This window comes from Rhododendron vialii, chromosome 2a (assembly GCF_030253575.1).
Source record: "Rhododendron vialii isolate Sample 1 chromosome 2a, ASM3025357v1".
Classification (NCBI taxonomy): domain Eukaryota; kingdom Viridiplantae; phylum Streptophyta; class Magnoliopsida; order Ericales; family Ericaceae; genus Rhododendron; species Rhododendron vialii.
In genome coordinates, this window is record NC_080558.1 from 29624506 (window position 1) to 29643040 (window position 18535).

Sequence of the window (18535 nt, forward strand, 5' to 3'; positions counted from 1 at the left end):
GAGCCAGACTCTATTTTGAAGTTTTCAATGAAATTGTCTTTTTAACGTACCCAAAATTCGGGGCGTTACAACTTGGTATCAGAGCTTTAGGTTCAAAACCTCGGCCATGGGTAGAATGGGTAGAACCATGATATAAGTTTGACTGTTGCATAAACGTGAATTGAGTTTAAGTTTACCGTCCCAAATTAGGTGGAATTCTGTCAAAACAATCTTCGGATTGAAGTAAGGCACGGAAATTGGCAGTACGGCCGAGCTGGGAATTCCCGAACAATTGGATGATGACTTAAATCAAGAATCGAAAGTGGAACATAGATTCAAATCTTCTTAAGTGATTACCCTGTCGTAGGATATTCCTAATTGAGGTTGAAACTTTTTCTTGTAGATGAACCACCTAGTTAACCTATTGGTTGGAGCTCGCCAACTCAAGGACGCCATAGAGGTTATAACAACTCAACTAGGGGAGAATCCCGACTTTATTACCGCTGTACTCACTGAAAAACGAGATTTCATGAGGGTGCAGCAGTATACCCCTATTCCCGTGGAGGAGGACCCTTGGTTTTTGGAAATGTTTCCGATCCTGTCTGCTTTCCATGAGCATTTCGGTATCTTACCCCCGATGGAGAACTTTGAGGTTGGAGTTACAGAGGAAGAAGTCGAAGGTGATAAGGACGCCAATGAGGTGACCGAGGAGGAAAACCTGTTAGGTGAAAAGAATCTCGAAGAGGACGAGACCCCAAAAGCAGAGGACACCAATTAGGCATATCTGAGGCCGAGCAATTGTAATCCTTCGGGATGTAGGATGTTAAGGATTAGGATCGTTTTCAACTTGTGTTAGGAAAAATCTCGTGTCTCTACTTGCCTTATAGTAGAACTCTATGCCTATGATTGTATCTTTCTGCTTATCTATGGAGAATTTTGCTTATGTTGTATGATGTTCTTATCTATGAAAAACCTGCTTTATTTTTAAAAGAGTACCATTACATACTATTTGTCAAACTACTTTTGACCCTTAGTAGGAAGCGCCTTTTACAAAAGGGAAATCGATTCGGTAGACTAAACCTTTCCCTTCCGATTATTACTTGTAGATGGTGAGCCGACGCGGTGGACTAGGACACGATAACGGAGAACCCTCAAACGCAAACCCTGACCTAACCCAAGTCATGCAAGCGTTCATAGCTGCCTTGAACGCCAACCGCCAAAACCAAAACCATGACGATGGACCTATGATCCGAACCCGAGCGATGAACGAGTTCTGCAAACGTCGACCCCCGACTTTCAATGGAGATACCAACCCCACCGTGGCTGAAGCCTGGCTGAAAGAAACCAAGGTGATCCTGGACACCTTGGAGATTACCTGAAACGGAGACCGTGTGGCCTTAGCCACTTACCAGCTGAAGGGAGAAGCCCGTTACTAGTGGGAGTTAATGGAGGCCACCCATACCATAGCCACCATGACATTTGCCGAGTTTGAAACCCTATTCCTCGACAAATACTTCCCTACACCCTTTCGCCTAGCTAAGGAGCAGGAATTTATGAACCTGAAACAAGGAACGATGACCGTGACCCAGTACGCGGCCAAATTTGAAGAGCTATCCCCGTTACGCCCCAACCGCTGTTGCAACCGAAGACAAGAAGGCAAGAAGATTCGAGTGGGGGATGACTACCGCTCGAAGGGCCGTAGTGGCACAAGCCTTTACCACCTATAATGGTGTGGTTCAGTGTGCTCTCCGCCTGGAAAGCGAGGAGGCTGACTTCAAAACTCGATGGAGGAAGGCAACAGGCAATGCCGGTGGACCAATCCGCACCCAAACCCTCAGCGATAACCGTGGACCCTACTCCACCAAATCCTTTACCCCATCTCAGAACAATCGACCCTAGAGAACTGCTAACCCTGAAGGTGGCAAACCAAAGAGAGGTGGTAGAGACATAGCGACAGTTCAGTGTTTCAACTGCCAGGCTATGGGTCACTATAAGTGCGACTGCCCGCAACTTCAAAGGAATGGGAGCTTTGGAAATCAGGAAGCCCAACAACCTGGACAGGCCAGTTTTGTGAAGCAAAACCCTGGAGGCCCGTCGCAGCAGCAGAATGGGCAAAACAAGGGAAATCAGCCCATGGGAATCCAGCAAGGCACTGGAGGGCGTATCTTTGCGCTGCGGACTGAGGAACGAGAGCAGGATTCCTTTGTAATCCAAGGTACGCTAATATTGTATAGTACCTGCGTACAAGCTTTAGCATCACATTCTTTTATCGCTACTGCCTGCGTAACTGCTCTAGCACTAGAAACAGAACCCCTAAGTGCGTGTTTTATAGATAACATCGCCGTTGGGGGGAGTATAGCTGTTAGTCTAGTGTGTAGAGAATGTGAACTAGAAGTAGCTGACTTGCGTCTGATCTGCGATCTTAGAGTGATCAACATGGCGGATTTCGACGTGATCCGGGAGATGGACTGGCGATCAGCACATCAAGCGGTCATAGACTGCCATCAGAAGTTAGTGACAGCTTATACCCTAGGAAGGACTCGTTTCTTTTTAAGAGGGATAGACAAACGACGAGTGTGGTGACGAAAAGATCGAAGTGGCAGGATTAACCTTTCGGATGGCTCGCTAGTCTCCAATTGGAAGAAGCCAATAGAATGGAAGTGGGATTACCACACATCGTTATGAATACGCCGATATTTTCCTGAAGAACTTCCTGGCTTATCGCCTTAAGGAGAAATAGACTTCTCTATAGAACTTTAATCGGGAATCGCACCAATCGCTATGGCGCTGTATCAAATGGCCCCTGCCAAACTAATAGAGCTCAAGACCCAATTGAAGGAACTTTTGGAAACAGGTTTAATATCGTTAGGTGAGGAAGCAAGCTGATTCGACAAGGACGTGCTAAGGAAACATCTGTAGGTTATGAGTCCGCATGATGATTTGGTAGAAGTTTTGCATTTGGCGTTGGTAATTACGGTGGAGACCTTACCAAAGGCATACGACGAGGCAAGCTGTTCGATGGCAGAAGCAACTTCAACCCCATCTCGTTAAGCAAGTGATGAGGCTTAATTCGATTGATGGTGACCTACTCCAATTTTTAAGGGGGATAGTCGATGATTCCGAGACCGGTTTAGCGACCTAGTCTAATCTGTAGTCGAGCGCCAATTTCGGGGACAAAATTGTTTTAAGGGGGATAGATTGTAACGCCCCTGAATTTTGGTCAGTAAAAATTTCGTTAAATATTTGAATTTTATTTGAATTACTTATTTTCTCTTTGAGTGGCTATATGATTTCTTGATTTTCGTTATAGTTAGATTTTGGTCATTTGTTAAACTCTCGACTAGAAACCCTACTTGAACAATTTAGTTAGCTTCTAACCAATTAGTTGGAGGAACCGAGCAACCAACTCACCTAGTTACTAGATGAACCTTTTGGACCTTTTGAACCTTTTGCCTTTACCCATTGGTCCATAATGATTAGGGTAATTTTTGTCCATTGGACAATAAACTTTTTATTATATTTGACTAAAAGTACATGTAGTCTTTTCAAAATCTTATTTTAAGTACAAAAGTACTTGTACTTCTTTTATCCGTTGGTCTTTACATGCTAGGAAAATTATTATCCATTGGGTAATAGCCCAAATCTTCCAACAAAGTACAAAGTTTGTTTAAAATAATCGAGTATGGATTTCTAATGTGATTTTATGCATTAAAATTTTGGGGTATATCTAAACCCTAGTTTTCCAAAGTACTTTATTTATTAAACTAGTATTTGTACTTTATTATTATTTTAATGGGGAGAAACCTAGCCTTTTTATTTAATTGGAGTACTTGGTACCACACCTATATTTAAATATAGGGCTTTTGTCACATGCTTTAAAGGACAACTTTTGATTATTTTAAAAGTTCCCTAGTTACTATTGTCCATTGGACAATAAAAGTTAGGGGATTTATTATCCATTGGGTAAAAAGGTTAGTGTTCCATCTAGTACAAAGATTGAATAATCTAGTCTTTTTCCTAATTGCCCATGTGATAAAGTACATGTTATTATAAAAAGTACTAGTAGCCTTTAAAGCCTAAGATTCTCCTAAGTACTCTTATATTATTTTAGATTGGGGTTTTGTACCCAATTGGATTAAAATATTGGGGAGTTGATCTTTCTAGAGTACATTAGTACACTAGTTTATTTATTTAAAGGGACATGTGCCAAAATGGTTTTTCTTTAATGGGATTTTTGATTTAGAAAATCTTGTACCTTGGTACTTTCTTATTATTTCTTGTTATTATATGTGTATATATATAAGTGTACTTGTGAGAGAGAGAGAGAGGGAGAGAGAGAGAGGAGGAGGAAAGAAAGAAGAAAGATTGGGTTGTACTCACCAAGATCTTCTTCATCCTTCCAATCCTTGACAAATCTAATCTCCATTGACCTTCCATTATTGTTTTAGACCAAATCTTGTACCCCTTGTCTCCTTTCCTTCCAACAAATTTCCCATAGTCCAATCCAAGGACTAACCTAGCCATGCAAGCTACCTTATTAGGCCTAAGTCTATTTTGCCTAATGACAACCTATGATGGGCCATTATCCTAGCCTTTATTAGCCTAAGATTTTGACTACAAGCTAGACCTAGATTATAATTACCTAAAAAGCCTAAGATCTTACTTGATTCTATAGCCTTACACCTAGGATATGATTGGACAGGGCATGGCTTGACATGTGAGGTGATTTGATGACTTAATGGAGCAAATCCATGGAGGATTTGGAGAGAGAGAGGGCCGACCATGAGAGGAAAAGGAGAGCCCAAGATTTTGCCTATAAATAGCAAGCCATTTCAAGCTTTGAATTCACACCTTTCCAATCCTCAACTTCTCTCTCTAGAAATTCCTTTGTTCTTTCTTTGTTCTTCATGTTCTTGAGTTGTTCTTGAGTTCTTCAAGAAACTCAACCTAAGCCGCCACTAAACCGCCACCCGACCACCCTTCGATCCACAAAGTAGAGTAGTGTTAGTCAAGAAGAAGTTTCGAGAGAAACTATTCTCTTTCGAAGCTCCCGAAGGCATACCTTAGGAAGTTATTCCGTCCGACCGCCAACTAACCATCCGTAAGCCGTTACTACCGCCTAGAAGAATGGTAAGGAAATCCTTACTTACTTCCTATTTATTTACTTACTCAAGTATAACGTTGTTATTTTGAACTGCTAAGAAAGAATGGTAGATTCTCCCTATCTACTACTCCGAATTATATGAAGTGTATCTTTACCTATTTACTTTAAGTATTTGTATTTTGATCTTTAAGATGGTTATGAGTATGCGTATATGAGTTGCTTGTATTACTTGTGGTATGTGATAAAGCATAAGTGATTTCACTCCAAAGACGTCTGTATATGTGGTGTTGTGCTTTGAATAAAGCATAAGTGATACACTCCAAGGGCGTCCGTACATGTGGCATTATGCTATAAGTGATGATTGAGCATGATAAGTAATATAGAATTGGATGATCTTGTTATAATGATTCCTGCTTACTTTTGTCCTACCGCGGAGTTGTTAATTGAATGTAACGAGACACGAGAATCGAGAAAGTAGAAACATGACACCTAGGGCGTGATTAATGAAAGGAAATGTTTTCCGAGGAAGAAAATATTTTGAAACTACATAATGACCGATTTTTGGGTGGCATTATGTGAGTTGTGTGCGTGTGTAAAAGTAAGATTTGTGAAAAAACCCAATGAGAACCCGGAGCGGCGGAATCATTGTGGGATACTCGGGAACCCGGAGCGGTGGAACCGAGGGTTTTGAAATGTGTGCGTTCCCATGGGAACCCGGAGCGGCGGAACCATGGTAAGGTATGGCTTGGTTATCCGCGGTACGGAGCCAATGCAATGTGTGCCAATGGGAACCCGGAACGGCGGAACCATTGTAAGGATACTCGGGAACCCGGAACGGCGGAACCGAGGTTGGGTGTGTTAAAAACAAATTTTGGTTTGAAAAAGGTGAAATGTTTTGGAAACCGCAATGTGGACGGACATGGTAGCCCATTGTGTGGTGTGTGTTTGTGTGCCAATGGGAACCCGGAACGGCAGAACCATTGTGAGGATACTCGAGAGACCGAAACGGCGGAACCGAGGTTGGGTGTGTAGCTTGGTTATCCGCGGTACAGAGCCAATGCAAATTGTGTGAGTTAAACAAATGATTTTTGAAAGGTTGGTTTGAAATGTGAAAATGTTGACACAGTCTACGATGAGTCGCGTAGGAGAAACACAGAAAATCTTGGACACCAACGGTAGTTGATTAACGAATGTGGATGTGTCATTGTTAGCTGTGTATACATGTATCATGTGGAAATCGATGATTATATAACCTGTTGTTTGTAAGTTATGGGTTAGTGGGTATGGGATTGTTCTGCTGAGCTTTGTAGCTCACGGTGTTGCCTTTTTGGTGACCTTGACATATTATATTGGTGGCGACGCCGGTATAATGTGTCAGACCTTGTAGATGATCAAGATGAACAGTACACCTTGGAGGCTTTTGGAGCTGAGGAGCTGGTTAGGATGGAGGAACAGGTGGAGCTGTAGTTAGGAACCCTAGAACCCTTTTTATTTGTGTAATTATTGAACTCCTGTGGGAGTTTTGTTGTAATAAGAGTCAGACTCTATTTTGAGGTTTTCAATGAAATTGTCTTTTTAACGTACCCAAAATTCGGGGCGTTATACAACTATAATACAAACTCATTTGGTGGTTCAATGGTAAAGTGTTTGTTCTTTCACATAAGATGCCTAGGTTCAAATCCTAGGAGGGTATTTTTTTGTAGTGTCTTTTTGCTAAAAAAAAAAATTCCTCTTATCACACAAATTGGGGCTGTTGTGATTCAAACTGAGTCCACTGAATATTATTGCAACCGTACAAACCATTAAGGCTGAAAAATTTACGATGTTGAATAGTATGAATGAAAATTATATATAGAAAAGTATTTTTGTTTATTGTTTTTAAATTAGAAAATTTATGTAGGGCACTATTCTACCACTTGGCCTAGGGCATCTAAATACCTTGGGTTGGCCCTGAATTCAAGTTGGGAAAGAGAAAAAAGACAATGAAAACCACCAACGATAGAAAATGATGTCAAGGAAAGAGAGAGGGTAGTCATAATTCCATGGACTCTTTTTACTCTACCACGACATTTTATCTAATATGACAACTTTGCCCTCAACCATCAAAGCAATGGATATTTTCCCTTTCTCAACACCAGCTTCTAGTTGTGGATGCCTCTTTAGAGGGGCATCGCCACACAATGATCATGCTACATGTTTCATTAGTGTACACACTGTGGATACTTTCATGGCTAGAAGCATCACCACATAGTAACAGCTACGTTCGAATGGAATTGTCACTTAGTTTTAAGAAAATAAAGAAAACAAGTAGATATTCTGGAATCAGAAGCCAAAAGTACGGTTAGGGGAAGGTGTTGGCACCCTTCTCCATCTAGCCGCGAGCCTGGCCCATAATCGTTCAACATAGAATTAATGATTGCTTTATTCAATTCCAAAAAATAACTGATTGTTTAGCCTTTAAACAATTAATAGGTGAGTCAGGACAGTAAATAAATCACACGGGATAAGGGGAGGGATATCATGCAGAAAATACAAAAAGCAGCAGAAAACTAATATGTCCCAACAAATGAATTTGCCGGCCGAAGAATAGATCTTTCTGCCAGCAAATCATACTGGTTTAATGTACCGGCCGAGGAATCAAAGTCTCGGCCGATGTTCTTCCTCATGCTAAAAAATGGAATTTAAAGAGGCAGCAGAAAACTTAGATTAAAGTGTAAATATAGATATTGAACTAAACAGTAGGACGATTGGCTTCACCACCTTGATCCCTCAGTAGCTTGATTGCTCAGATTGAGGGTGATTGATTGTGCTTGCTTCACTAACCCTAAGAACTATGTGGGTTCTACGGGGATTGATCGTTCGAATTGTGGCTGCTCATGAGAGTAAGGGCTTTTGTAGTGGAGATATGGGAGATGATTTTTACAGAGTTTGTAGGTAGGAGACAATATATTGAATCTGTATTTTGGAGCCCTAAAGGCCTTGTATTTATAGGCATGGGATAACTCACTCCAGCCAATCAAATGACGTGAATCAATAAGGAAGTTTAAGGCTACAAGAACTCTACATGGAAACCATTTTCATAGACCCGAAGCCTAGCTAAATGGCTGCTAGTGTTTGAGCTCGAACCAAATTGTGACAGAATTTTCTAGAATTCTGGATAAATCGATCTGGCGGCCGTAGAAAAGATCTGGCAGCCGAGGAAACTATCTCATTGGGAGGTTCAACTACAAAGATTCCATGAATGAATGAAAGAAGTAGTGGTCGTGAGAACAATCTAGCGGCCAGCAGATCTATTTTACTGAAAAATTGTATTTTTGTGTAAAAGGACTTTTTGGCTCTGGATCGGGCTCTTTAAGTAACTAAAAGAACTCATAAAATCCCTCGGGCTTACAAGAAGCCAATCACAACAATCACTAACCTGCTCATCATTGGGATGGTCCCCAAGGAGGGACCCGAAATATCTATTGAGCCAAATTAGGAGTCAAAGCCGTAAAGAAATTTGAACTTGGTGAAACAAATATCTCGAGAGTTTTTGAAAACATTTTTATGTATGGCGCGTTGGGAGGCTGCCTACATATTCCTCAGGGGAAAATCAGACCCAATTGTACTTCGGGGTGATCAAACGACATAAAAGTGCTTTAAAGAAAAAATTTTGCCATCAGGCCTTACCAAGCCATCAAGCGGTATACTTGGGATCAAGGATTTGTAAAGCGTAAAGCTTTAGGCGGGAGAATACCTTTGATGGTTCAAGGTAAGTCACTACATGGTAGGTTAATCTTACTTAGGAAGTAGACACAGCCAGTTGCCTTTCTTGACCATCCTTACTTGGACTGAAAGAATTCCAATTGAGTTGATGTAATATAATTAAATGCCTTAGGCCATACCGAGCCGTCGGGTGGGTTACCTCTTTGAGAGATGAGCAGGGAGCTGATGATTGATAATTAGAGGGCGGAGTTGCATAGAGGTTCTTTGAGAAGATGAATTTATAAAATTGGAGCATGGAACTACGTGAATGATCTGAATCACAAAGTTGGAGTGCAGAGCTGTGTAAATGCTTTTTGGAAGCAAGAGTATAGGCTTAGAGCTAAGATTTGGAGCACGGAGCTGCATAAACATCTTTTGGAAGCAAAATGGTGGGTTATGTGAACTGTCTATGAGAACTATCAATGAGAACTGGAAAATACACACTTAACATAGCCTCACCATACACTAAAATACACAGTTCATATAGCCCCAATACGCATAGTTCACATAGCCCATGACATATCACAAAGTTGGAGTTCGGAGCTTTGTAAATGCTTTTTGGAAGCAAGAGTACAGGCATAGAGCTAAGAATTGAAGCCCAGAGCTACATAAATGTCTTTTGGAAGCAGAAGGGCGCGGAGCCAAGAACCACTTTAGGGCCTTCTTTGTATCGAGACTCTTGTACTTGTCCTAATGGGCAAGCTAACCTTAAGTGTTTTCACGGAGAGAACACTTTCTCTGGTTTGACAAAACATCGTTTTCAGAAGTTGGAGTTTGTTTCCACTTACTCTTCACCGAAATATTATGAATTCGACCTTCGATTTTCCTTATTTGGCAAAGAGACCACAGTATGGAGCAATTCATAGCATAATATTTGAAATAAAACGAAGCTTCATTCAACATAAAAGAGAAATAATATGCCCAAAACACATCATGTCTTTAACATTGGGAACAAAAGTTAATGTTTATTGTCACTATTGTACGCCGTGCTATAGTACTGCAACTATTATGTCACCTCAGAGCTCGCATCCTACTTCTCATCATCTTTCATGGTTTCATACTCTTCTTGACCCTCTTCTTTACCAAACAGAATTCCCAGATCAACCTCATCTAGCACCTCAATCCAATCCACGGTCATAGGGGAATTGTATGGTGTTTTGTGGGCTTCTCGCCCCTGAGAGCGTCGTCTATTTCTTTTCTAGCAAAAAATGCAACGGTGCACTTCTATTTAGAGCCACCATCCGGATTTTAGTGGTTTGCCACCCGAGGAACCGAACTTGAATGACGTCTGTGCTTTTTGTTTGGAAAAGGCTTTTCTTTTCTTTTTTTGCTGGCCCATCATAACCAGAGACAACGTTGGATCAGGAATCAGGTTACAAGAGGGGAAGGGTTTTACGGCACCCCTCTCTCCCAACCCGAGGGTCGGTCTTTACTTAGTGCTCAAGGGATTTTGAAATCATTTTGCAACTTAGCTTTAATCAAGAAAGGAGGGGGAATAATAAAAGGGGATAAAAACTGTAAACACGTCGCGTGTATGCATATGAATAGTGTACAGTTATGATAATAGGCATGAGGTCACATAATATGCAACAAAATTGAAGATTGTTGCTGCTAAAACCTATGAGTGCTCAACAATGTACCTTAGCGCTCAAGAACTGGTCCTAAGCACCCACCTTCTGCTTCCTTGCATACTCTAAAATAACTATTCTGGACTCTGGGAGGGACCAATGCACACTTAAAAGCTATAACAAACTCTACTCAAGTATTTACAATGAACAAAATAGAAGTTGGTATTGAAACCACTTTGAGCGCTTTAACAACTCTCCTAAGCACTCAAGAACTGGTCTTGAGTGCTCATATGCGAGCCTCACAATTATCACGAAAAATGATCAGAAGATGCAACTGATGAAATAAACTAGGGATTTGAGTTGAGAAAGCAAATAATTATTGAGATTAGAGGAAATGGGAGGTTTTAGAGTGTTTCCAGAAACTAGATAGAATGTTTTTTTTTTTTGGTAAATCAACTTGAAATAGAGAAAAAGCTAACCGAATATACATCATACAAAGAGCATACCCCAGGAGGAAAACAAAAAAAAAGAGAAAAGAAAGAAAGAAAGAAAGAAAAGTACCCAAGCCAAATGGCTACAATAAGCTAAATATACCGCTACCAATTGTTTCCAACCCATCTAAGAAGAGGAACAGGAAACAACTAGAAAGATAACAAAATTAGCCTATGCTAAACCCCTACTACATTAAGCTAATGTAGGGAGGTATTCCCAAACAGGTACAAATAGGACCCGAACACCTGGTACGTGGGACCATGGTTAGATTAAAACAGGATAAGTCGCCGTGCAATACGATGGTCGGCAATGAGGACCGGCGACATGAGAAGTCATTGGTCCAAGAAGTCTGTATGGGGTCAAGGTCCAGCAAACATGAGAAGTTGTTGGACCAAGAGATTGATATAGGTACAGTGACATGTGAAGTCACTGGTCCAAATAGTCTGTTTGGCAATGAGAAGGCCGAACAGGAGAACTTTGGGGAAAGCAACTCCAAATGCAAGGAATGCTCTAGAAGGTTCCAGAATAGTGTAATTCCATAAAGGAATAGGATCTCGAGAATATAGGATGATACCCAACAGGAATGGGATGTTTGGCCAGCTATGGAAAGGAGTCCTAAAAGGACTCCTTAATGAGTTGATAAGGGAACGAGAATCCAAGATATCCTGTGTTTCCTGTACGAGGTAGGAAACCTAGGGCAACAGGGATGCTTAGGTAGCAAGCATACGTATGCCTATATAAACAAGGTTAACCTAGAGGTAAAAGGTACATAATACTTTGCATTCATATCGTTTTCCTACTAATTAGGGTTTCCAGCTAGTACGTGATACTAACTTAGGCATCGGAGGGCCTTTGCCACGAGAGGCAAAGGTGCACTCACCTGTTGTCTATTTTGCAGATTAGAGTTCAGACGGTGTGCTAGGGTTTCGGTGAAGAGGCACGAGAAGCCGTTACACTCTTGTGCTATTCAAAGCCTCTTTTTGTTTTTCTCCACTTACAATTGGTACCGTCTGTGGGACACGAAGGAGTTCTCTTTGAAAAACAACCATGGTGGAAGAAAATCCAACAACGCCGCTCAACCCAAAGAATCTACTAGGTGGGGGAGATGATAAATCCCCACTAGGGGCTCTAAGAAAGCCCGAAGGCGGACATGGGAGGAAGGTGACAAGCAAGGGTAACCTTCTAACTGTCCTGGATAGCTCCAAGAATAGGGAGGGCAGGACAGCCACGGAGTCCACACGGAGGAGTAGATCCCGTCGTGAAAGGGAATTAATTGCACACTCAAGAAGCATGCACAACAATGAAGATATCCTCGACAAAAAGAGGTAGAAAATCGAGGAGTTTGCTAGTTTGATCAAGAAACGAGAGCACGAGATTCGAGAGTTAGAACGGATCTGAGAACATCCTGAGGACTCTAGACTTTCACGAAGAAATTCCAGGGGAGACAGACATGCTATGGTGGAGTACAAGAAGGCACCTTCACAAAGAAGAAGGAGGAGGAGTCCTACTCCAAGGTGGAATAGGGTTTCTCCACAAAAAAGGAGGAGCAGAAGTAAAAGCCAAACACTAGAGTGGCAGAGGACTACTTCACGAAAAAGGAGCAGGAGCCGAAATCCCTCTCCCAAGGAAGAAGGGACCAGAAAACATCACAGGGATAGGTACAAAAGACCTGATTCCGATTGGGAAAGGAGTACTCGCAATAAAATGAAGGAACGCGAGGAGGGGACCATGTCTGCACGAGAAGCAGCACGAAAGGCCCTTAGCAATATAGTATCCTCCCCTTTTGCAAAGAGGTTGCTAGAGGCGAGACTGCCGAGCAGGGTGAAGCACGGTGTGTTCATCCTCTATGAAACAAACACAGATCCTGTGGCACACATACAGCATTACTAGCGTGCAATGTTTATGCACAATGGGGATGATGCAATCATGTGCAAAATGTTCCCATCGAGTTTGGGAAAGGTAGCCTTATCCTGGTTCCATAAGCTAGGCCCGCACTCCATATGAGGATGGAGGCAACTGGTTGAGGAATTCACTGCTCGGTTCTTGACAAGTAGAAAAGCACCCAAAACTTTTGAGAGCCTCTCCTTTATGAAGCAGAGAGAGAATGAGCCGATCAGAGATTATGCAAAGAAGTACTGGGAGACTTTCAATGAGATTGAAAGTTGCAGGGAGGAGTATGCAATAGCTACGTTCAAGATTGGGTTACCTGTTCGGGGGGAGCTGCGAAAATCATTAAACATGAGTCCAGTAGGAACACTGGCAAAATTAATGGAAAGGATTGAGCAGCATGCCAGGAACGACGATGACATACTCAAGGAAGATGGCAAGGTGGTTGCCGAGCAGGCCAAGGCACCTGTGAAGAAAGTAGATAAGCCAGAACCTAAAACTTGTAGGGAAAGGAAGGACTATGGGTAGGCTAAGAAAGAGCCATACAATGAGAAGCATGCCCCAGAGCCCAAGTCATTCTTTTCAGTTACCACAGTTTGGAAAGAACCAATCTATAGGATTCTTCATCGAATAAAGAACCGCCCATATTTTAAGTGGCCCCCAAGGCTAGAGGGGGATAAAGATGCAAAGAGAGCTACGAGTCAGCATTGCAGTTATCACAAAGATTGGGGTCACATGACAAAAGTTTGTGAGATGTTCAAGCAGCACCTCGATGACTTAGTTTCATGAGGTTATCTGAAAGAGTTCATTTAGGAAGAGCTAAAAGGTGCAGAGAAAGCAATGGAGTTGGATTACGAGCAGAATCCAAGGAGCGTAATCCATATGATACATGGATTAGCCGCACCTTATACGAGATATGAGGTGAGGTTGCTCCAGAGGCAAGTAAAGCACGACCAACACGTGATGCAGTTGGGGAAGAAATGAGGACGTGAAGAAGAAACATGCAACGAGGGCATAGTTTTCACGAATGAGGACCAAGGAGGAGTCCAGGTGCCACATAATGATGCCTTGGTCATAGCCCTACGAATTGGGGAATATGACATAGAGAGGATTTTGGTGGACTCGGGAAGTTGCACCGAGGTCCTATATTATGATGCATTTAAGAAATTAAGTCTGACACAAGCGGACTTGGTGCAGTCAATAACTCCATTGGTTGGATTTAGTGCAGGAGCAGTCTGGCCATTGGGCAAAGTAACTCTGCCTGTTCAGGCAGGAACAGTGGTGCTGCGAATCAATTTCTTGGTGGTAGATGTTCCGTCTTCTTATAACGCGATTATAGGAAGAACATGGTTACACAAGATGAGGGCAGTTTCTTCCACTTACCATCAGATGGTAAAGTTTCCCGGATCAAACGACATTGAAAGGATCAGGGGAAATCAGAAGGTTGCCCAGTAATGCTTGATTTCTATAATCAAGAAGGCACTTAAAGCAAAGTTGGTCCAAGCCATCAAAGCCCCAGACCAGCCGACCATCAAGGATGTCAGAGGGAACCCTATTGAGAAGGTAGTCGAAGGTTTGAAGAAGATTCAGATCAATGAGATTGATCCAGAAAGGTATTTCATGATTGGGGAACACTTGAATAAATAAGAAGAAAAAGAGTTGGTGGGATTCCTCAAGGAGCACGTTGATGTGTTCGCTTGGGTACCCGAAGAAATGCTCGGGATGGATGCAAACGTGATTTGCCACCACTTGAATGTGGATCCACAACATAAGCCTGTAATGCAGAAGAAGAGGAGGCCAGCCATATAGCACGTAGACGCTGTTATTAAGGAGGTTGACTGTTTGCTGGAAGCAAAGGCAATATGAGAAGTTTAGTATCCAGAGTGGTTGTCTAACACTGTGGTAGTAAAGAAGAAGAACAAGAAGTGGCCTGTCTGTGTCGACTTCACTAATTTGAACAACGCCTATCCTAAGGATAGTTTCCCTCTCCCAAGAATAGATCAGTTGGTGGATGCAACAGCTGGGTATGGACGCATGAGTTTCCTTGATGCATATCGAGGATATCACCAAATTGCTATGTACGGGCCCGATCAAGAGAAGACTTCCTTTATTATGCTAAAAGGGCTGTATTGTTATAATGTCATGCCCTTTGGCTTGAGGAATGCCGAGGCAACTTACCAAAGGCTGGCAACAATTATGCTGAAAAAGTTGCTCGGTAAGACTATGGAGGTTTACATAGACGACATGGTGATCAAAAGCAAGGAGAAGCAGGACCACATAGCTGATTTGAAGGAAGCCTTCAAGATTCTGAGAGAGTACAAGCTGAAACTCAACACCTCGAAGTGTGCGTTCGGAGTAAGTTCGGGGAAGTTCTTGGGCCACCTTGTGACCATATGAGGGATAGAGGCAAATCCCGATCAAATAACGGCCTTGTAGAGGCTCCAAAGTCCTAGGACCGTGAAGGAGGTCCAAAGACTGACGGGGATAGCAACAGCCCTAAACAGATTCATCAGCCGGTCTAGCGATAAGTGTAGGCCCTTCTTTCAATTGTTGAAGAAGAGAGAAGGATACGAATGGGGAGCAAAATGCGAACAGACGTTCCAAGACTTGAAGAAGTACTTGGCAGCAGCTCTGCTCTTGCCTACTCCTGAACCGGGTGAGTCTTTAACTTTGTACTTTGTAGTGTCTGAACATGCTGTTAGTGCAGTACTATAAAGGGATAAGGAATCCGAGCAAATCCCTGTCTACTATGTGAGCAAGACATTGCTAGATGCAGAAACGAGATATCTGCCCCTTGAGAAATTGGTCCTGGAACTAAGGACAACGGCAAGAAAGTTGCCTCATTATTTCCAAAGTCATAGAATTGTGGTTTACACAGAGTTTCTGTTGAAATCATTGCTACAAAAAGCAGATTTCTCGAGACAAATATCGACTTGGTCGGTGGAGCTTAGTCAGTACAATATTGACTATCAGCCGCGCAAAACAATTAAAGGACAGGTGTTGGCAAACTTCGTGGTAGAATTCTCACCAACAGTAGCTCTTCGACCTCCTACAAGAAAGGAGCAGGGACCTGGGTCTCTGGCCATGAAAGGAAAGGAGCCAGCCGAGCAAGATCCCTTGGAATAGAAACTGTTCGTTGACGGATCAGCATGCAATACTGGTTCGGGGATTGGAGTTGTGCTCTTTCCTCCTGAGGGAATAATGTTGGAGTTGTCAGTTCGGTTGAGTTTCAGTGCATCAAACAATGTGGTAGAGTACGAGGCACTCCTAGTAGGTTTGAGGAGTGCAAAGACCCTAAAAGTTAAAAGGATAAGGGTGTATAGTGATTCACAACTTGTGGTGAACTAGCTGTCTAGGGAAAATGAGGCCCGGAATGAGAAAATGGCAGCCTCCAAGGATCTGCTCGATACTTTTGAGAAGGTGTACATTGAGCAGATAAGTTCTGGGCAGAACGCACATGTAGATTCACTGGCTTGGTTGGCTGCAGCTGTGCCAACAGAGTTCAAGAGAAGAGTGGCGGTAGATTATCTTGTTGAGCCGAGCATTGGAAGGAGCGTGGAATTGGTCTTGGACGTGACCCTAGGACCAAGTTGGATGGATCCAATAGTGGAGTTCTTACGAGATGGAACACTCCCCATGGATAAAATGGACGCTCGCAAGATAATGACAAAATCTGCACGGTTTTGGCTGTCACTTGAAGGAAAGTTGCACAGAAAGTCCTTCACTGGACCATACTTACTTTGTGTGCATCCCGCGATGGTGCAGAAGTTCCTCCACGAGATTCATGAAGGAACATGTAGAAGTCATGCTAAGGGCAGGTCCATTGCCCACCGAGCAATCACCCAAGGTTATTGGTGGCCACACATGCAAGAAGATGCAAAGGTGTATGTGAAAATCTGTGAGGAGTGTTAGAAATTCTCACCAATGATTCGAACACCAGCTGAAGATTTGGTGCCATTAACAAGTCCTTGGCCATTTGCATAATGGGGGATGGACATCGTGGGTCCACTCCACAAGGTAACTGGAAATAGAAAAATTTTGTTGGTAGCAACATATTACTTTACTAAGTGGATTGAGGCAGAGCCATTGGCCAAAATCACTGAGCCTATGATAGAAAGGTTCGTATGGAAGAGCATTATTACTTGATTTGGGGTCCCTTATTCGTTGATTACGGATAATGGGTCCCAATTTCAAAAGAAGTTTAAGGCTTTCTGTGCCCAATATGGCATAAGAAATTATTACTCAACCCCAGCCTACCCTCAGAGTAATGGGCAGGCAGAGGGATCCAACAAAACCATCCTTGACGGGATCAAGAAGAGGTTGGACAAAGCAAAGGGGAAATGGCCCGACAAATTGCCACTGGTCCTGTGGGCGCACCGAACAACTCCTAAGAGGTCTACGGGAGAGACCCCTACTCATTAGCATATGGAATAGAGGTTGTTATTCCATTAGAAGTTGGCTTGCCGACCAACAGGACCACTTTGGTTGAAAATGGAGGCAATGACAGAGCCCTAAAGATCGAGCTGGATCTGGCCAAGGAACAGAGAAAGAGAGAGCTCTAGCTCATTTGGCCTCATATCAGGAGCAGCTGATGAAAAGCTACAATAAGCATGTCCACCCACGAGAATTTGGTGTTGAAGACCTTGTGCTTCGTAAGGTGCTCGGTAATACCAAGGTGGCCAATGAGGGCAAGCTGGGAGCCAATTGGGAAGGCCCATATCGAGTAACTGAGATAGTGGGCATTGAGGCTTATCATTTGGTGGACCTGGACGGGTACCCGGTGCCAAGGCCTTGGAATGTCCATAATTTGAGGAAGTTCTTTGTGTGAAAGACTTCAGTTTATTTTTTCATTCTGTTTTAGGATGCACATCGTGATTGTGTGGGAATTACGAATAAAATTCCCTTGTCTTTTATTCTTTGTTGGTTGCAAGGGGTACAAATAACGCCCCTTGAGTTATCAGATCATGAATAAGGAATTTGATTATGAGTTTTTTCAAATTTTATGGTCTTTTATGGTTATGGATTTTCACTCCACTCCTTTGTTTGAATACGGAGTTAGAAAGTTGTAACCCGTCTTTCCTTGCTTCGTATTGGGGAGCAGAGGGGTGTAGTGTAGTGCAAAACTACAAGAGCAATTATTCAATACAATTTGCAAGTACGAATATACTTGGATATTTGTACAGGTATGAATAAACCTAGAATGCATACGTCAACATGCACAATTCTGCCAAATATGAATACATTTGGGCTTCTAAGTATGAGAAACTTAAAAACTTTTCCCAGTACGAGTATACTTGGGGTGCATACGAGGACATGCAAATCATCCAAGTACGATTACTTGAGCATATGAGAGTATGCAAATTTATCTAAGTATGAATACACTTAGGAATATTTCCAAGTACGTGAACACTTGGGTTGCATATGCGGACATGCCAAATAGCTAAGTACGAATAGACTTAGTATATTTTTCGAGTATGTGAGACTTGGGATGCATACGATAACATGCATATTATTGCCAAATACAAATACATTTGGGCACCTAACTAAGAATGGGAAACTTAAAAGCAAAACCCCTAAGTACGAAAAACTTAGGGAGCGTACGAACATATGCAAGTACGAATAAACTTAGGACTTGACCAAGTATAAAAATACTTGGGTACATACGAGTATATGAAACATACCTAGCCAAGAATGAGAATAGTTGGGCTTCTGTCTAAAGTATGAGAAACTTAGTGACATATGAGCAATTGTTTCCTAAGTA

At 42.4% G+C, this 18535-nt stretch overlaps 1 protein-coding gene across 1 annotated transcript; it reads left to right on the forward strand.

Moving 5' to 3' along the window:
- The first annotated feature begins 11934 nt into the window (after positions 1 to 11934).
- On the forward strand, positions 11935 to 12777 carry LOC131317393 (uncharacterized). The gene is made up of 2 exons (XM_058346948.1): positions 11935 to 12212; positions 12327 to 12777. The coding sequence occupies exons 1-2, from the start codon at positions 11935 to 11937 to the stop codon at positions 12775 to 12777; spliced, it is 729 nt and encodes a 242-aa protein (XP_058202931.1).
- The last annotated feature ends 5758 nt before the right edge of the window (positions 12778 to 18535 follow it).